The sequence below is a fragment of the Candoia aspera genome, chromosome 9, assembly GCF_035149785.1.
Source record: "Candoia aspera isolate rCanAsp1 chromosome 9, rCanAsp1.hap2, whole genome shotgun sequence".
NCBI lineage: Eukaryota > Metazoa > Chordata > Lepidosauria > Squamata > Boidae > Candoia > Candoia aspera.
This window is the reverse complement of record NC_086161.1, coordinates 15,226,523-15,247,566: the sequence shown is the minus strand read 5'-3', so window position 1 is coordinate 15,247,566 and position 21,044 is coordinate 15,226,523. Positions and strand designations below refer to the sequence as shown.

The 21,044-nt window shown below is 40.9% G+C and overlaps 2 protein-coding genes across 3 annotated transcripts; one reads left to right on the top strand and one right to left on the bottom strand.

Moving 5' to 3' along the window:
• Nucleotides 1-332: 332 nt before the first annotated feature.
• Nucleotides 333-11,394, bottom strand: BAG4 (BAG cochaperone 4). 2 transcript variants are annotated; one of them, XR_010068456.1, is made up of 6 exons: nucleotides 11,238-11,394; nucleotides 6,964-7,065; nucleotides 5,159-5,413; nucleotides 3,836-4,081; nucleotides 1,737-2,340; nucleotides 333-1,256 (listed from the first exon to the last, which is right to left on the bottom strand). XR_010068456.1 is itself a non-coding variant. In XM_063310889.1 (5 exons), exons 1-5 carry the CDS (start codon nucleotides 11,385-11,387, stop codon nucleotides 1,852-1,854), a joined length of 1,242 nt encoding a protein of 413 aa, XP_063166959.1. In that variant the 5' UTR covers nucleotides 11,388-11,394; the 3' UTR covers nucleotides 333-1,851. The 2 variants fall into 2 exon arrangements, 1 of the variants encoding a protein (XP_063166959.1); XM_063310889.1 differs by having other exon boundaries at nucleotides 333-2,340.
• A 2,096-nt stretch (nucleotides 11,395-13,490) lies between these two features.
• LSM1 (LSM1 homolog, mRNA degradation associated) lies at nucleotides 13,491-21,044 on the top strand. The gene is made up of 4 exons (XM_063311153.1): nucleotides 13,491-13,712; nucleotides 15,094-15,162; nucleotides 19,291-19,406; nucleotides 20,522-21,044. The coding sequence occupies exons 1-4, from the start codon at nucleotides 13,514-13,516 to the stop codon at nucleotides 20,690-20,692; spliced, it is 555 nt and encodes a 184-aa protein (XP_063167223.1). The 5' UTR covers nucleotides 13,491-13,513; the 3' UTR covers nucleotides 20,693-21,044.

Below are 21,044 nucleotides of genomic sequence, written 5' to 3'. Positions count from 1 at the left end.
AGACTACTATTCACTCTGTAACTGATGCAAATAATCACAAAACAAAATTTAAATGAAGTTTCTTTGGATAAGTTGAGAACAAGAACTCAACTATAGCCCTCATGCAAATTAAGTGAGATATGCTTTTTGTTCTCCTTATACAACAGAAAAGCTTTTCGGGTAAAACTGCTAAAATAGTAATGACTCTTTAAAGGAGTAATATGAAAACAGAACATGGACATTCCATGAAGGCTTCTTTCCTACCATGGGTGGAGAACTAAGCTGCGCTCTTAAGACACAGAGAACATGTGGTTTTCTTATCCAGTAGTTTAAAGAAGTGTTGCACAGATCTATTTAATTTGGCTGATCTGTTCTTGGAGTTTTATTCATTGCTGAGTTGTATTATCTTCAAACAAACAAACAAACCTTTATTATGGTCAAAGACCAGCAGGCTATTATCTTTATAGCATATTCCCATCCTGATTTTATAGTTCATAAACTGTTCAGATTTACAGCAGAAAAAGAACATGCAACATTTAAAAAAATAAACAACCGGCTAATATAAACAGAATGTTTGGGAGCTTGTGAGTTCACTGGACATACTGTATATGGTGACAAACAGCATAAACTAGGCTTTTGAAATTTATACAAGGAAAGTCAACAGCTAATGTTACAGCCAAGTCATATATTTTTCTTGCTACTGATATTCAGAGCACTAGGGCACAAGAACTCAGGAACTACAGTACCGTATTTAAGATGTGTTTTCTGTATCATTATATACAATCTTCTTTTATTTAAAGCAGCTACACCCTGCTTTTCAACCAGAAAGACTCCCAAAGTGGTTTATAAGTCTTTTACATATTGTATGGAGTTGTCACTCAGACACTTCTAGCGTCTATTTTATTTTAGTTATCTGACACAGTGGTCTTCTTTACGAACTCTTGCAATAAATGCATGTTTTAAAAGCTTAAAGATATATTTCTTGCCTTTCTGAACCACGGCCACACTGTGAGGAGCTGAAGATTCATGGTAGTAGCCTTACTTGACTTCCACAGATATGGGAGCTGATTCTTCAGAATCAGCTATAACAGATTAAACTGGAATATGGGCAACTGTAACATATACAGTGTATATCACAACTAAGCATTTATCACCAAATACTCCTGGCCCCAAATCCTTATAATCAGTTCATTAGTTGGAAGTGGCAGCAGTTCAAGCATCTTCTAGGTTCCTTCTTCTTATCCCATCTTTTTTTTTTAAAGGATTGTGGATTATACCTGCATGATAAGGGATGGGGGAGAAATAACAGGAAAAATATATGGGTCTTGGTTGCCCTACTGATATATGGCTTATCAGCATGGTTGCACTTGAACGTATTATATCCCAAAAGATATTACAAAATTTATCTGACAATGGAAGAATCTGTAAATAATGCACAGAAAGAGTAGCTAAAGAGTCTGAAGTCTTGGCTTTACGGGTGCTGCATTGCAACTTAGATTTTTTTTTTTACCTTGCAAATATGACAAGTAACTCACTGAAGTCCTTGACGCTCCAAGAGATCACTTTTCAGATGTAAATCCCAATACCAAAATATCCTTTTGCCCAATTATTTCTCTCGTGGCCAGTAAAACCATGCAGCAAAACCCTTAAAATAACCAGGGCAAGCATTTCATTCCTTCCTATTCATTGATTGGGAGAAACACCATACTAAACTAGACTCTAGATCTGACACCTCTGTTAAATCACATCAAACTTACCATGTTTGTTATTCTAAAGTCAAAATGCACATCCCCACTTATTGCTTTGGAGGTCAAGAGAAAAGCCAGAGACCTATAATAATTTCAGGACTGGATTTTAAGGCTGCCATTCACATTAGAGCCCCTTTCTTTCCAGTTCTTCCAGTGTAGCTTGGATTCTATGAACTGCCTCTTTCCTTGCCTGGCGCACACTGTCCTGGCCACCTGTCTCTACAGAGTCCAATTCCAACAACTTCTTGGTCAGCATTTCTTCCAGCAACCAGTAGTCCTTGTCTGTCTTTTTACCTACAAATTCATCTACCTCTTCTTCCAACGGTTCAATTCCCTCCATAACTTGTGCAATCTTCTGTATTCCAGACTGCACATTAGTTGAAGGCTGTACGTTTATTTTAGAAGCTGATCCACCATCAATCACAGATGGTTTCCTATGTACATTATCATACAGCTGGGGCTGTGCGCTATACTGCACTTTGGGGTTGGAAGCAGATGGCTTAGTCTCAAGCTGGGCTGGCTTGTAGTCATTCATGGTCCCAGAAGGCAAATGACTGGCTTCAGGAAGATAACCGTGTTGGTTAATTCCTTGATCCATTTGGCTATAAGAGTCCTAAAGCAGGAAAAAAAAAACAATTTCAACCACTCTATCAATTCCATTTTCCCCCCATCCTGTATTGAAAATGCTGTGAAAACAGATCCTTAGGTGGCCAATATTGCCAGCCTGCCTTTCTGCATATTTGTAAGATCTGCATGCTCAAGATGTCAGTGCAAAGGCGGCTCTGGCACTGAAAGGCACTGTGATCAGGACCTGAACTTTGAACCTGTCAGAACGACATCACAATGTCCCATGATCCAATAGCCTGAAACCCAGATGACCTTCTCATAGGTTCTATAGCATAGTAAGCAGTCCCCCACCCCCCAAAAAATAAGAGCTCACTAGACTAAGTGCTTCTTTCCTCACATACATACAAAACCATCAACTGGAAACAGCACTGAGATGGTAGATGAACAAGTAAACCCAACAGCTACTAGACTGACAATTTGTAAGTTTTAAATCTACCAAAGACAAGCATCCTCAATTACTTTTCCTATTAGGTTTCTTTTTCAAACTTTATTTTTCCATAAATAAACCTCTGTAAAGAAGGTTACGCTGTGTTATTCCAATATATAACAACCATCCACTTTTTTAAAATTAAATTTCATTGTATATAATTTTCTCCTACTAATAATGTCCCCTTATAAGGTTACCCATTTCTGCAAAATCCAAGCATTTCAACTACAATCAAACTAGAAGATCTCTCTAGTATTCTGCTCAAATGCTCTTGGCAAAATGTTTCTTCATCAATACATGTTGAATACTGATCACCTTGATTTTTTTAAATAGTTCTTTGCCTCTGCAATTCTGCACCTATAGAAATCTCCTCTAGAGGTACTACAATACTGGTAACTCCACTTTTCTAATATTTAAAGTCTGGGACTGCAAATTTCCTATTAAAACAGACTGATTTCACATAGCACACATAGTATAAATGTATACGGAGATGAAAATAAATCAGCATCATTTTTATTTTTAATAAACTTTGCCTTAACTCTATCTAGGCCTTTACACTCCAAACACTTCCAATCATTCTTTTTACGTTAATTTCCTACTGTATATTAGCAAGTATGTTAGTATAGAAAGACTTAGACACTCTCAACGTAGGTATTTGTAAATTTTTAAATCACTTTCCTGTCATCAACATCTGCTTGCTCAAAACTGTCTTAATTTTGTTCACCTGGGTTTCTTTACTTCAGATTGGTGATAAACTTTGGCATGCTTATTTTAAATTAAATAACTAAATCAAATTATTCTGACTGATCGTTAGTGTTTTCAATCGGACTCAATTCTACTGGATTTCCGGTTTTTTTAAAAAACCCAAAGCTCTGTGCGTGTTTGTGTGTGCTAGCCACTATCCCATATAGTACTGCCAATTGTCTTTTCTTATTTGTTTAGCTCTTCACAAATCAGCATTAGCAAAATGATACGCGTAACATAAAATTATAGGCAAGGGCAACACATGCATCAGAGAGAGGAATACACCTCCTTGTGTATTTCAAAAACATACCTTTGGATTGTTATTTGGAGGATGTGGAGCAGACACACCACTGCCAGACCAAGATTCTGTAATATACTGATTCCCATGCCCTGCTGGGGCAGGAGTCCAACCATAGGAGGGAGGCTGCATTCCGTAAACTCCAGGTGTTTGCCAAGTTGCATCTTGAAGTCCTGGCTGAGGAGGGGGTGGCCTCTGCTGTGGAATGCTATGATTGCAGTCGCCATATGAATAGGATGGGAGTGGAAAGCTTGGGGCCTGCAGGAAAAGGGGGATATGGAGACACTGTTTCTTTATTCACCCCAGGAAAGTATATCACTTAACAAAACTCTAAAGGCATTTCTAGTAGCAGTGTTTCTATAGCACTAATTATAACTTTAATAGAAAAACAACATTCCCACTATCTGTTCATGCTTCAAAAGGCCTGGCACTTTTCTGAAGTGCACATCAAATTATGTTCCATCCACGCTGGATGTAATACAGCTGAGTAAGCAACGGTTTGCCCTCCCATTTCCTAATTCTCATGATCAGGACACATGCCAGCACTTTAGAGTAGATGCTTCTCAGCATCCTGCGTGCATTCCTCTCCTCCCAGTATCTGAAGGCTCCTTTTTAATTCATTGTCTCTACAGCTGTCACTTTAAAAGGAGAAAGAAGGGTGGCAATTGAAACAGACAAAATAGTACATCAGTTTCTATTTCATATGTTTTGTAAAGTAAAAACAGGCAGGTCCATCTCATTTCAGCACAGTGATTTTTTCCAAAAATCTAGGCCTCCCTTAATCATGAAAGCCAGCTGGGTGACTTTGGGTCAGTCACACTTTCTCAGCCCAACCCACCTCACAGGGTTGTTGTTGTGGGGAAAACAGGAGGCAGGAAGTTTAGGTATGTTCATCACCTTAGGTAAAGGTAAAGGTTTCCCTTGACATTAAGTCCAGTCGTGTCCGACTCTAGGGGGCGGTGCTCATCTCCGTTTCAAGCCGAAGAGCCGGCGTTTGTCCGTAGACAGTTCCGTGGTCATGTGGCCAGCATGACTACATGGAACGCCGTTACCTGCCCGCCGAAGCGGTACCTATTGATCTACTCACATTTGCATGTTTTCGAACTGCTAGGTGGGCAGGAGCTGGGACTAGCAACGGGAGCTCACCCCGTCACACGGATTTGAACCGCCGACCTTCCGATCAGCAAGCTCAGCAGCTCAGCAGTTTAACCCGCAGCGCCACCGCGTCCCTTATCACCTTAAGCTGACTATATATTTATTTATACACACACAGTGAGTATAAATAATATATTGAGATAGAGATGATGATGATGATGATTCATATCAGATACTTACCTGTGGAGGGGAGTATCCTGCTACCTGCCTCCTCACCATGGAACCTTCAGCTGGACAATCTGGAGGAGGGTAATTCCAGTTCGATGTTGATGATGGAGTTCTATATATGCTAGAAGACTCTGTGGAGTAAGTGGCAGGAGGATGCTCCGAAGAGTAGTATGTATTTGACTGTGGGAGACTGGGATATTGCGGCCCTGTCCCAGGAGCTGGATACGAAGATCCATAGACACCATTTGTGTAGGAAGAATCAATTCCCTGGAAGACAAAAGGGGAGACTATTTGAAACAGATGAGCCCAACTTAAAGGCAAGAATTAATTAGGATGTCCATGCCTTACTCAAAGACAGTTGCAGAATTATCTGCTTTGCAGCAGGCTCAGTAAATAAAGTGGCATCTATTAAGATTTTCTGGATCTTGCAACTTTTAGTTAAAGGCAACACAGAGTATTGCCTGTAAAAAAGCTAAGTAGGAAACAAAACGACCAGAACCCATCCTCTCTAGCAGCCAGCACCAGGCAAACAATCAAGCAGAAAACAATACCCTAATCAAGGAACTACCAAGGAGGAAACCACACCCCCACCAACACTGACAGAGCAAGCTACTGTATATAAACAGGCAGCAAACTCCACACTCACTGATGTCACCGAGTTGGTAGTTAAATGTCTGCAAGCAAACAGCCAAGCTCAAGAGAGCACCAAGGACTCCACAGCAGAAACAGCTGTTGCATTTATAACTGTTTGCTTGTTTCTGGTAACAATAAAGCAAAATGACCCAGTTGGGAAAATATTAAACTACACTGTTATATATGAAAGAAACCGATCTGCACAGAACAAGAAGTCCTATGAACAATGATGGCAGGCTAATGAGTAATCTGAGACAGATTTTACAAACTGTCATTTAGGGCAAGAGACCAGGTGCTAAGACCCTTACAGCTTCTTGAGTTTTGCACCCATGTGACACCTAAATTCTTACACAGAATGGTGCTGTTACACAGCAGAAACCCTCTGAAAAATTACATGCTGTACTAAATTTGATCTTTTTAAAAAAAATTGTTATTGAGATACTACCTACTCTCAAACCAGAAGCTAAATGATTCTACAAGAAGCCACGTCCAGATGGACTTCTGGTCGGGATATGGTGGACTGAGCAGCTGTGCCCACAGGTTTAGCAGGCGCAGCTGACAACATGGCAGTTTTTTTCAGGCTCAGGCAGGTTTTCCTGAAGCCCAGAAACATTCTCCAGATAAAGAACACCTGGAATCACCCCATCTGTCCTCCGGACGGCTGCTTGCAGCCAGAAGATCACAAACAGCCTTTGTGTTCAACTGGTAAGAGCTAGCTGGGAGGCGGGGGTGTCATCACTTTCCAGGCCATGCTGTAGCCTTAAAGAGACACTAAGACCGGCCACCTCATTTCTAAATCACCCAATTTACATATATTTTTTAAGTATGCATACCCTAAGAGAGGCTTTCTACAGCGAGAAGATGGTTCTCTTTTTGCTTATTGTTATTTTTAGGATTACTTTTCAAAAAATTCTTTTTTAAGTTTTGGACTTCATTTTCCTTCCAAATATTAAAGAGGATTGGGAGTAAGCAATTGTCTTCCTGTTATTATTTTTGTACTAAATTTGAAGATCTCAGAAGTCACATCTTTTTGTAACTTTGAAAAAAGATTTCTCGTTTTTTCACATTTTTAGTTTTTTCTTTTTTTTTGTTTTTTCATTGTGTTTATCTTTTTTTAAAAAACTTAATAAAATTCTTATTAAAAAAAAAAGACAACATGCAGTACATTATTCCTATTACTCTACCTGGCCTTGAAGCTCTGGTCCAACAGGATATGGATTTGAATAGGTAGCTCTTGGAGATGAATTCCAGTAGTGGGGGGCATACCTGGGATAAGGAGGCTGTTCCTGCAGAATAGAACAATACATTTAATTTCTGTAAGCAATTAGCTCACACGTAAAACATTCCTAGAATAGTTTGCCTCTAACTGTTGCATACAAGCTGAAGGTCAGGACATCAATAGGGGGTTCAACAGAATGCTGCTGCTTCAGAGACCACCTTATTTATTTATTTATCAAATTTGTCACCGCCCATCTTCTCCGAAACGGAGGGACTCCGATCTTGCTAATCCACGGCAACCAAGCTAAATTCACCAGTCTGCTTGTAGCAACATGCTTTGTTTGTGTTTTAAGAAGATCCTTGTAGCAGAGGAGCCTCTGAAAAGTAATGATGTCCTTGGGTTGAGCTCAACTCCTGATGACTGTGTGGGACTAGCAATACAGCTTTCTTGGCTACAGTATAGAAGTGGTTTGCCACTGGTTTCATCCAAGGTGTTTTTCAACTTCACAGTGTAGTCTACAGCCCTCGTATACCCTGGCAGAATTCCATCCAAGTTGAATGAGGCACAACTGAGCTCCAAAAAAACCCACTAGGTGCTGCTAGGTGCTTTAGCAATGCTCCTGAATGCATAGATTGAGTGTGACTACATTTCAGTGAACATGAAACAGTTTAAGAACAATATATCTATTTCAAGTGGTGACTGGCAGGCAGGCAAGAAAGTCTTGTTTTATTGATTGTATATAAGACTGACTCATAACCACTGGGCAAAAATAGGACGAACACATTGTAAAGTGGAAGTAAAACCTTCCAGTCTTTTCAAGGTCATACCAGGGCATGGAAAGAGAAGGAACTTACTTTTTTCATAATGCAAGACCATACTCTAATGTTATGTATGAGCACAGCTATGATTAATAACAAATCTAGATTTTACCTGCAACAATCACAAATCCTACAAGGGGGGAGGGAGAGAATCAGATAGCAGGTGAATGAAGTGGAAAAGAATGTGAGAATTTACTACTGAGCTCTGCAGTACTTCCAGTATTATCTATCTATCTATCTATCAAATTTGTCACCGCCCATCTCCTCCCACCAGAGGGACTCTGGGCAGTTTACAATGAAGTAATCAATAAAGCAATAAATATATAATAAAATTACAATATATAAAAGTACACTATAGGAAACAATTACAAATAGTTAATAGATATTACATTTAATATTTATTATTGTAATATTAATAATATTGTTATATATAATTATTATAATATATTAATGATGATATTGTAATAATATAAAATTTAATATTAATATTGTAATAATAAATATTACATTTCTGAAATGTTTTACAATATCTTAAAGCTTACAGTGGTTCATCTGTTATGTGATCGTTAAAATACACAGAAGAATCAGAAACTGTTGTGGTGTGGGGATTTGATGCTGGTAAACGTCTAGATACTACATTCATGCAAGAATATTACAATAATCTGATAGCAGTTTTCTGGATCTGGAAATAGTGGCTGTATAACTATGGTTTCTTCCAAGCAATAACTGGAAATCTGTATTCTTCAAATATGAAGAGATATAAGTACAAATAACGAACTCATCAGAATAATTAATATGTATCCTAACAATACCTAAAAAAAAAAGTTTAAAAATGTTTAAGCACACCTTAAGTACAATAAACTCAATTAATTTAAGATGCAAATAAGTCACACACACCTTTGACTTTAGTCTGTTTTCAATTATATAAGACTAAGTCAGATAGTAACACTAAATCCTCTAAAAAAAGAGAGAGAAGGGCCTAGTGGCATCTAAAAGATCAGCTAATTTATTACTGCATAAACACTTGTTGATCTCAGTTTAAATGTTGAGATCGAGCCATATTTTCAGAAATGGAAGTGCAAGATGCTACAAGAAATATCAATAATTTATAAAAGTACCATCCTGCTTTCCTCAAGGAAAACACTCGCAGCTCCTATTAATATCCATGTTTCTTTAACCAATGATTTCCAATGGGCCTTCTTATCCTTTATTTTAGGAGACTCCTTAATGAACTGTTTCAATTAGATATTTTGTATTAGAAATCTTTACCCATTAATAGTAGAAAGATCAAAATCTTTCAGTACCTATTTTACTCTACCAGCATGTTGTTGCTGTTGTTAAATGCTGATTGAGCAATTAATTTGCGTGGTATCAAAACACAATTTGAAATCATTATGTTTTTACATCTTCAACTTCTGTTAATATTTGTGGGTGCACTAAAATAACATTGGTAAACCTATGTTATGTTTAATTTAATAGTTACCTGGGAAACACCTTTCCTTTTACACTTACAGACTCATTATTTACTGAACTGTTGCCAGCAGTGACTAACTAAAGGGAAGCCTTTATCTTAAATCTCTCTCTTCAGCAGTCAAACTAATTGAAAACCTTGCCTGACACTCTCATTCACAGCCTATCAAACTGTCCCAAGAATTTATAGAATGCAGGTATAAGTATTCTGTCATCTGTCCTCAGTGTGGTTTAACTGGAATCCTTAGGTACACATATTTAATTATTTTTTAAAATTCCAGAGACTAAAATGTTTTTTACCAGAACAGAAAGTTAATAATAAAGTTCCATGTGAGTTTTAAAATACATCAAAGTTATTTTCATTCCAGTATTAAAATAAGGTGTCAAGAATTATAGTAATAATATTGTCTTTCTCTAATAAACAACAACTAGTTTCATTAACTAAATGAAATCTGAACTGATGCTTGAGGCTGCCTTCTCATCTCTAGTTCTCTAAATTTTGTAGGCACTTGCCTCCTCCACAAAATCATTTGCTTGCGTGAGTTTGCCAAGCTAAAAATGCAACATTATATTTCACATTCAAGTGCAAAAAGATGGCTCCTTTTTAATGGTTTTTATTGCTCTATTATTTATTTGGGAATGTCATCATCTGAATATCTGCACGTGTGTGAATAGGTTAGGAATTCATGAGTATAATATCGCTAAAAATCATACCCCACCTTGTAAGAATTTCACATACAAAAAGATTCCAGTGCAAGATGTTTTCCCTCAACTCCTCTCCTCCACTACAGCCATTCAAAGATGGTGCAGCTGTTTGTACAAGAACTAATCTCACAAGAAACAGCAGTTCAGATCATACCCCTGCTTGTTCTGAAGAACTTTCTGGATGTTAAGGGTATATCAGACAAGTGTCCACAGTTTAGACCTAGGATTTATCTGGTACCCAATCAGAATCTTTATCACCCATTATTTGAATGTTTTATTATTACAAACCCAACTTTTAAGTTGGGAAAAGGCTAGTGTACAGTAAGCTACAAGCATCTGCTTCAATACGGCATCTTTCTTTTACACAGTACTACCACAATTCCACTACGAACTACTACTTTTTGAAGACCCGTTTGCACCTGCTTCGATATTTTAAAAACTATAAAACACGTTCAAAATCAGAAAACGACACCAAAAAACAGCTAAGAGCCAGCTAACCCCACACCTAAGCTTTGAAAATAAGCACCACTGACATGTAACGTAACCATCAATGAAAGGACCCTCTAGAAATACAAAATATTAAGACCACTACGTCAAATAAGACTTCCTCAGAATCTATCTTCTTGACCCAGAATTGCTAGAGAGCATGGGGCATTCCCCCCCCCCCGATTTATGCAGCATGCCTTCCTCTTTCTTCTCTAAACGGAGAATGCGTTAGCCAGCAGTCTCAACATTTAGGACAGCACCACGATAAAGCACTTCCTGAACCTCTGGGCTCCATTTTTCAAGAATCAAAGTCTGTACGTTTTTCCAAGGGGCGGGGAGTTGGGAGACAAGGAGGAAAAATTCTAAACAGGAACCAGCGGAAGACATTTAATATAGGACTTACCATTTTCTTCACTTCTAACCAATCCGACGTTTTCCTCCCCTGTTTCTTAGCTAAACCAAGGAATGGTTTTATTTTGGATCAGCTCCAGCACGCGCGCACTTGGTGCGGAAGGAGGAATGCATCAGCCAGGGTTAGCAAAACAATCGGTTTTTTTTTAAAAAGGGGGGGCATAACAAGGAGGCCAAACTGGACTGGCTTCCTCTCACTTCCTTCTCGTAGTAGGCGCAACAAACTAGGAGCACGTGGCAGCACTTCACGAGGGGGGGGAGACGAAGACGGTGGCCGGAGGGGAACAATTACGTCACATAGCGTTAACAACTGGAGGAGGAAAAATAAGAGTATGGATTGGGCCGTTACCTGGGAGCCGCCCTGAGCCGCTATCTGCGCGCTGCCGCGGTGCTGGGCACACCTAAATGGTGCCGTGCCCCACGGTGGTGGGGGAGGCTCCGGCTCAGGCCGAACTCGTTCCGCTTCTGTTCCGCGTAACCTCCTCAGCGCCGCCGCCATTACCACTTCTCAACGTTTATTTTTTTCCCCCCCCGGTAAAGCACTGCGCCTGCGCAACCAATCACAAATATCAACCCGCTTCTTCGCCTTCGATTGGCTATTTACGATATTCCCGGATGTGGGGAGAGCTGTAGGGTTTTGTTAAAGGTAATAGAGGCTACGGCTGACGTCAGTAAACGAGGACCGCTCCGCAACGTCACCGCGAAAAATATCCAATCAGAGAACTTGATTAGGAGACCCTTTGTGTTAACTCTTAAAGCGCCGGAGACAAGAGGAATTCGTATTTTACTTAGTGCCCGGCTGGGAAATTCGCCTCCGTTTTTCCCTCCTGTCACTTGTCATTCATTTCACGGAACAAACTTTGCTTGCAAACTTTATTTCGAAAGAGCAGCATTGTCATGGGGGGAGGGTAGTTTCTTCCACAAGTTTAGCCACAAGATGGTTCCTAGATTGGAGGGCATATGGAGAGTCCCCATCAAAAAAAGATTGAAAAGCTGGGGACAGGACAGAAATTAAATTAAATAATATTGCACAGATTGCATAATTGTCCATACAATTGAAAGAGAAATTTGAAAGGGATTTTATAGCCAGGAATGTTTTTAAAATATCATCTTTTAAACAGGTTTAAAATATAATTTGTGTGTACAGGTTAAGGAAACTCAGCAAATGGGTTTGGTTAACCCAATTCAGAGTGGTATTTGAACCCATCTTGACTGTTAGGTATATAACTGGAGGGGAGCAGGTTGGGAAAAGCTACATTTACAATCAAAATCTTCTTAGTCTTAATAAAGTTAACAACAATAAATACAGGACAAATTACATGCAAATCTTTTAGAATGCTTTTTCTCTTTCTCCTCCTTTATCCTAAAATTAGTAGCACACATAAACAGATATTGTACGTATCTTTATCAGTCATAGACCAGTGAAAATAATATCAATACAAATTGTAATTGTTCAGCAATAACAATGAAACCTGTCAGATATAAAGAATACCTAAAACCTAGCATTATCCAGATAATACTGTAACATAAAACACTATGATCTTTTTTATAAGAGTTCTTAGTATTCAAACTTAAGACTGCAGACTAGAAAGTAAGAATATAATAGAATTTAAAATAGAATAGAGCCAGTTTGTTGTAGTGGTTAAGGCATCAGGCTACTGGGAGACTGAGAATTCTGGTCCCACCTGAGTGACTTTGGGCCAGTCACTCTCTCAGCCCTAGAAAGGAGGCCATGGCAAACCACTTCCAAAAAAGCATTACCGGGGAAAACTGCAGGGACTTGTCTAGGCAGTTGCCAGGAGTCAAGACTGACCTGAAGGCACTCCCCACCCAAGAATCCAAAGGTTAAACCACCTTGTGCTATAATGGCCTTAGGATAGGGAAGAGTGGCTGCAGCTGTTAATTCCCCATCTAGTCAAATTCCCAGAGGACCAGTTTGGTGTAGTGGTTAAAGCACCAGGCTAGAAACCAGGAGTTCTAGTCTCACCTTGGGCACAAAGCCAGCTGGGTGATCTTGGGCCAGTCCCTCTCTCTCAGCCCCAGGAAGGAGGCAATGGCAAACCACTTCCATAATCTTGCCAAGAAAACTGCAGGGACTAGTCCAGGCAGTCACCTGGAGTTAAAAACTAGAATAATATGAGACCGAAAGACTAAAATTAATGTGCAATAATAACCCAAGGTCACCCAGTGATCTTCAGGCTGAGTTAGGATCCGTGGAGCTTACAGATACAGGACATCATGATTCTGGGGCTGGGGTCACACCACCTTAAATGATGGTTTACTGAATACATCGTATTAGCCGGATTCCCACATGCTACGGTACGGCTGGGTTCCCACCACACACCCGTTTGCACGTGGTTTGCGGGTCGCGCTGCTCCAACTCTCGGGGCGATGGGGTCAAAAACCAGCCGCCCTAAACGAAGATGGGGCAGCTGCATCCATCCCTCCACCCCAAACCGATCGTCCAGACTCCGCCGGCAGGCGGGCGCATCCGATCCCTTTCAGATCCCGTCTGGGATTGCGCTCCAGCCAGACGGGTGGGGCTTTCCCCGAGCCCTCCACCCTTCCGTCGCCGCCTATTTAAGGGTCGAGGCCGCCGGCGCCAGCGGTCTTCTGGGAATTTCCATGCGCACCGATCCGCCGGGCACGGATCCCCTTCTGTCTCCCCGCCCCGCCGGAGCTTGTGCTTCCGGACCGGGCGGGGAGAGGCCAAGAGGAGGTTCCGCTTCTCCCAGGGCCGATGCGGGCGGCGGAGCTTCCGCTGCGTCCGGGGGAAAAATGAATTACATGCCGGGCACGGCCAGCCTCATCCAAGACATCGATAGTGAGTAGCGCGCGGGGCGGCCCGGCTCGGGGCTGGGTCCCTTTCGGCCTGGCGGATGGCTCCTGGCGGGCGGGTCTCCTCCTCCGTCCTCCCCGTCTGCTTCTCGGGTCTTGAACCCGCTCTCTTTCCACTTCGCTCCTCTAGACAAAGCTCCCTTTTCTTTAGCAAATGGCACTGCTCTAAGAGCGCTGCTGCAGGAGCAGGCTGGGGATGGGCAACGAATATTAGAGGGGAAAAAGAGGGCGATAACCACCACCACCCCCACTTCCCAAAAAGAGAGGCCTGGCGCCTGCGTTCCTTCGGCGTCGCCGAATTCGGTTTAAAGGATTTGTAGCTGGCTAGCGCTCCGAGCCCTGCTCCGTGGTAAGACCCCTCTCTCTGTTTTGGAGGGTGCATGGCGGATCCATTGGCCCTGCCTTCGGGGGTCCCACCTATTTCGGCCTTGGAAATGGCTTGTGAAGGCTTTAACTTGATTTGCGTGGGCTTTGAGCGAGTTGGTGTAGCCATTGTTCATGGGACAAGCTACCTTTGGCTGGGTTTGCACGGTGCCCCAAGCTGTAACCCATGATTTCAAAGCCAGAATTTGCACCAAAGTGGAAGAATTGAAGCCTAAACTTCCTTCCTTCCTTCCTTCCTTCCTGCACCTTAGCATAAAGTTCTTTCTAGAAATTGGTGCTGTTCACAGGAGACACTGAAACATCAGCCAGGCAACCCTATTTTACAATAGTCTGATGTGTTGTAGGATGGCTCCTTTAATGATGTTTCTTGATGGCTTTTAAAAGGCAGCATAATAGGTAAACATTTATCCTTCCAGTGTTGGTCAAAGGTAACAGCATTTTTAGATCTATTTCTTGCATAACAACCTGAACCGCAAAATAGCAGACTACATTTTTAGGCTACCGCGTTGTATATATGCAGTCCATGTGGTGAGTTTAGGCTTCACTGTGCCAAAGAAACCCAGAACATTGAGTTGAGTAAACCATAGCTTACGGTGTGTTATAAGCACAAAATATAGCAAACTGGTAACACCGTAAAAACCAACATTTTAGAATGGTGTAGACTGGAGGGTTTTCAGTTAGCCAACAGAGAGATTGAGGAAGGAAAGTCAAATCCAAACAGTGAAAATCAAATCCAAATAGTGAGGCTAATAATCTCCATTTTCGCAGTGAATCGGATCATTCTTTGCTCTTCCAGGTAGCAAACTTAGGTGACAAGCATGTCTGTGAAAACCAAATAGGGTTACTGGAAAACAACACAGCGACATTGATATATTTGGAGCAACTCCAAGGGTTAGACTTTCAAAACTGTAAAAACCCTCCAAAAGACCTGATTTTTATAAATTATTCTAATATGACTTTACTTTTTTTATTTCCCTCTCCAGAGAAACACTTGGTCCTCCTTCGAGATGGCAGAACACTGATTGGCTATTTACGCAGCATTGATCAGTTTGGTATGCCGCTGAAATCTTGCCATTTATTTGCCCTTAGGTGTGCAGCTAGTATTTGGTTATAGCCAGGAGTTCACAAGAAAAGAAAAAATATCCTTACTTAATAGCACTTATTACTACATAGTTTGAGTATAGAGAGCCAGTTTGGTGTAGTGGTTAAGGCATCAGGCTACTGGGAGACCATGAGTTCTAGTCCCGCCTTAGGCACAAAGCCAGCTGGGTGACCTTGGGCCAGTCCCCCTCTCTCAGCCCCAGGAAGGAGGCAATGGCAAGCCACTTCTGAAAAACCTTGCCAAGAAAATTGCAGGGACTTGTACAGGCAGTCCCCAGGAGTCAAAACTGACATCACTAAATGAATGGTTCTTAAGTGAGGACTACCTGTAGTTCAGAAGTTATCCCAGCATCTCCCATGTTTAGTTTTGATATGTCCTGTTCTAAACGATCAGGTGACTGGAAAGATCTGTCAGAAATCTGAGCAGCCAACACCAATTGACACAGCACTGGATTAGTGCTATCTGGGGGAGGACAACTTCCTTCCAATAGTCTTTTGGGACCAGAGGTGAACACCCCAAAATCATACCACTGAAATCAGTAATAAATAGCATTTTTGGCATGCTTTATTTTCAAATGTAAGGGTGATTGTGAGAAATCTCCCATTTCAACCTTTAAAATCCCTACCTGGCCTGAAATTGTGCTACCAAAGTTCAGCCATTTTGCCATGGAATTTAGTTGGCATGATTTTCAGCTGTTAGCTGTTATTCAGACTTTAAGTATGGGAATTTTTGTTGTTTATTCGTTTAGTCGCTTCCGACTCTTCGTGACTTCATGGACCAGCCCATGCCAGAGCTTCCTGTCGGTGTCAACACCCCCAGCTCCCCCAGGGACGAGTCCGTCACCTCTAGAATATCATCCATCCATCTTGCCCTTGGTCGGCCCCTCTTCCTTTTGCCTTCCACTCTCCCTAGCATCAGCATCTTCTCCAGGGTGTCCTGTCTTCTCATTATGTGGCCAAAGTATTTCAGTTTTGCCTTGAATATCATTCCCTCAAGTGAGCAGTCTGGCTTTATTTCCTGGAGGATGGACTGGTTGGATCTTCTTGCAGTCCAAGGCACTCTCAGAATTTTCCTCCAACACCACAGTTCAAAAGCATCGATCTTCCTTCGCTCAGCCTTCCTTATGGTCCAGCTCTCGCAGCCATATGTTACTACGGGGAACACCATTGCTTTAACTATGCGGGCCTTTGTTGTCAGTGTGATGTCTCTGCTCTTAACTATTTTATCGAGATTTGTCATCGCTCTTCTTCCAAGGATTAAGCGTCTTCTGATTTCCTGACTGCAGTCAGCATCTGCAGTAATCTTTGCACCTAGGAATACAAAGTCTTTCACTGCTTCTACATTTTCTCCCTCTATTTGCCAGTTATCAATCAAGCTGGTTGCCATAATCTTGGTTTTTTTGAGGTTTAGCTGCATACCAGCTTTTGCACTTTCTTCTTTCACCTTCATCATAAGGCTCCTCAGTTCCTCTTCACTTTCAGCCATCAAAGTGGTATCATCTGCATATCTGAGATTGTTAATGTTTCTTCCAGAGATTTTAACTCCAGCCTTGGATTCCTCAAGGCCAGCTTGTCGCATGATGTGTTCTGCATACAAGTTGAATAGGTAGGGTGAGAGTATACAGCCCTGCCGTACTCCTTTCCCAATCTTAAACCAGTCTGTTGTTCCGTGGTCTGTTCTTACTGTTGCTACTTGGTCGTTATACAGATTCTTCAGGAGGCATACAAGATGACTTGGTATCCCCATACCGCTAAGAACTTGCCACAATTTGTTATGGTCCACACAGTCAAAGGCTTTAGAATAGTCAATAAAACAGAAATAGATGTTTTTCTGAAACTCCCTGGCTTTTTCCATTATCCAGTGGATATTGGCAATTTGGTCTCTAGTTCCTCTGCCTTTTCTAAACCCAGCTTGTACATCTGGCAATTCTCGCTCCATGAACTGCTGAAGTCTACCTTGCAGGATCTTGAGCATTACCTTACTGGCATGTGAAATGAGGGAATACATAAAAGCAAACATAAATGTTTGGTTTGCTGCTGAACTCTGCTGTACCACTAGAGGGTACCAAATGCTACAGAAGATCAAACCTTAGGCATGCATGTAATTGGGTCTAGAGAGCTTCACTTGAACAATATAATTTTAAACTTCATAAAAATAATTTATGTTCTTAGATTAGAAGCACACCACTATTGGGTTGTTTACTGAGCTTGTTTTTCTTCCTGCAGATGTGAAACATCCACAAAAACAAGCTAGGAATACCAAGAACTCAATGATTCAATCCTGAGCTACGTTTCATCCCCCTTATTGTATGAAGCTATTTTAGAGCTCAGGCTAGTTCTGGTATACTGAGGATTGAGCAAAAATAACAAGAGCCAGGATAGGGCCAACTCTCAGATTTAGTTCAGAAGTCTATATTCTTTGGCAGATGCCTAATAGGCCCCTGTCATTCTTTTTCTCTATATTTAATTTTTCTTGTACAACAGAAAGTAAGAAAGAAATTTTAGAAAGGCTTGGGACTCTGTCCATTTGTCTGTAAGCAGGATAATTGTCTAACAGCTGAGTAGAATGGCACCAAATCTGGTATAGGGTGAAAAGCTGGTAAAAGAAATATTGAGTTTGAAAATGGGCCAGAACAAACGGGGGGCAGCAGAGGAAAAAGACCTCTAATGTATCTCTGTGATGTTGGTCAATGGCTGGAATGTTTTCTACTGGACCATTCTTAGCTGTTCTGGACATATGACTCAAAGCAGAGCATCTGTAGCTCTTCCTGTGCTTCCCTGTGTAAGCATTCCCACAAATGCAACATGAGTGGAGAGCAAATGATATTACTTCAGCTTTCCTTTGCTTTACAGACCCGTGAAGGTCATAAATGCAAGGGTTGGTCGTAAAGTTACTTTTTCATCACCATCGTAACTGCGAACAGTTGCTAAGCAAGGACTACTTGTAGTGCATGCTTCCCAATAGCACATCTTTCCAAACGAGCCATTCTTTTCTAAGAGTTCATTTGTAAATGCCCATTTTTATTTTCATGATCCTATTAGCTCCTGATCACCAAGCTGGGAAGCTTTTGTAAACGGGCTTGTTTTTAGCTTTAGAAAATGGTGGGGTGGTGTTCTCAGATCACTGAAATTGATTGCTGAAGGTATATACTCTTGGTTCACATATTGTGCTACGTCAGTGTTTGATTCTGGTTTAGTATGGGGTCTCGCTCCAGCCATTTTGTTCTATAAAGTCTTGTTTATGACTTAGAGTGTTGTATGGATTGTGGATTGTTTAACTGTGGATTATTTAACAGTAATTAAGTAAACTATGATTTAGAGCAATGTGCAAACAGAGTCACTAGCTGGTCATTCCTGAGCTGTTGACTTGCATTTCTTTGTTTTCAGGACACTTGAATGTAAATATAACCTTTCCTGTCTAGAACTGTCTACCCCAAATTTAGGGGTCTTTCTAGCCCTGTTACTGGAGAGGTGAAGGCTTGAGGTGGTCCTTTCTGCCAGCAAGGCATTTGTTCTGTTCTAGAGTTTGCATTACTCAAGTGTTTTCAAGGATCCAGTTTAAGTTATATATATGACAATGGTATGTGGGTTTTTTTTTTTACATACCAAAAGGAAGGTGAAATGCCATTATGTTTGTCAAAAGAACTGTGAAGAACATCTAAGTAGTGAAGAGGGTTGTGTGGTATAATAGAATGTTTGACAACAAGGAATACCCATGCTCAAATCCCCATTCAACTATGAAGGTCATTTACGTGATGATCGTGAATTGACTAGTTGCTTGCTTTCAGTATAACCTATCTCACAGGGCTGTTACGTGAATGAAATAAGGTAAAGATTCACTTCTGGCATCTTAGAAGAAAAACAGGAGGTAATATAAGTGCTAAATAGAATTAATGCTTCCAAAGACAGACAACAAAGCGGAAATATTTGCCAATCAGTAATATTTGGTTACCTCCTTAGAGCACAGTTACCCAGAAACGCAAAGTTGGAAGGTTACAGGTTGTATATTCCTTTACAAGCAGGCACACATTTCATTACTGTTTCCATCTCTGTTCCCTTCCTTCTCCCTAAATCTGCAGCAAATTTAGTTTTACACCAAACAGTGGAACGCATTCATGTGGGCAAAAAATATGGTGACATCCCTCGTGGCATCTTCGTAGTGAGAGGCGAGAATGTTGTACTCTTGGGAGAAATTGTAAGTCAGCAACTTGCTTTTTTTCAAATAATGTGGACTTCTATGTGCCTGTTTGGGTCATGCTGTCCTGCGGAAATATCAGAGTAGAACCTCTCTTCTGCAGAAGTGGCCCATCTCAGAGAATCCAGTGCCAGGGGTGTTGGTGATGCTCATGCAGTGTCTTTTATTAAAGTTTAAAGCAGATGTGCTATACCCTTAAAGTATCACCTTGAACCTTTAAATCATCCTGATGTCTCCCCAAAATGAGCTGAGAATTTTCTACTCCTCCCATCCAGCAAGGTCATCTTCATGCTCCTTGTAGTCCTCCAAGGCCAAAATCATGCAAAAAAAAATGAAGTGCAGCCACTGAGCAATTGGCAGTTGGCACCCATGGGCTTGATGGATCTGTATCCTTATCAGCAAGGCAGCTTGGTTGGATACTAACCTCAGGCAGTGGAATTATCCACTATTCCTTTGTTGCTTCTGTGCTAGACTGAAACATTCGTGAATTTAGAAATAGATAAGCTGGTATAGCCTTCTCCATCCTTGCCAACCTTGCACTTCTTGCAGCTTGCAATGGTGCACTTCTTGCACCACTGGCTGGTGGATTCTGAGAGTTGAAGTCTGACTCTTCTGGGTCTCTGTTAACAATGGCTTCTTAACTGTATTTTAATTTGTATAATTTTAGATTTTGAATAACTACCTTGCGGCTGCCTGCTTTATACCTTGTTTTCATTTTGCATTTCATTCATTTTTATGTGTTTTTTATTTGAATTGTACTTTTTAGTGTGTCTTATTGTAAACTGCCCAGAGACCTTTGTGTACTTAATATTAGCTGACCTGAATGGGGATTACAGGCATTATAGGTTGATCTATCTAGAGGCCACAAGATTGGGGAAGGAGTTTGATTTTTGAGGAGCTTCTTGTATTTTTTTCTTTATTGTATCATAAACACGTCTTTTGGTACATTACTTTTTAATTGAGAATTCTATCTGAGAATGTGGTGTAGGGCAAGAGACGCTGAACATAACTGTACAAATTCACCATATTTGTGTGTTGTGTCTCACAGGGAGGAAGTTGCTGTATCCTTCCAATTTCCAGGCCCCAAATGTTGCTTGACTCTTTTTCTATTGCAGGATCTAGAGAAGGAAAGTGACACCCCTTTGCAGCAAGTATCAATAGAGGAGATCTTGGAAGTTCAACGTGTAGAGCAGCAAGCTAAGCAAGAATCGGAGAAGTTAAAAATGCAAGCACTGAAGGAGCGAGGGCTCTCCATCCCAAGGGCTGATACGCTAGATGAATATTAAGTGTTTGCTTGAACGGTCTCCCCAAAATTGAAGAGATTGTGTACTGAAGCGCCCAAGTGATGGACAACTTTTTTTTAAAAGTATTATTTTGGGTTTTTCCCCAAACACAGAGAACAGTTTAATCATTGTGACAAACACTGTAGTTCCTCCCGTTTCACAAAATCATTATTTCTGAAGACCTCAAAAATGCTGATATTTTCATATAATCCAGCATGATTGAGCAGCTGTAAAAGAGAATGCTGGTTTAGGACATTTCTTTTATCTTTTTTTTTTAAATACAGTAATGACTTCTGGAAGAAGGGGGGAAGTAACCCTCTAATCTGTAAATAAAAGGTGATTCTGAACACTGCTA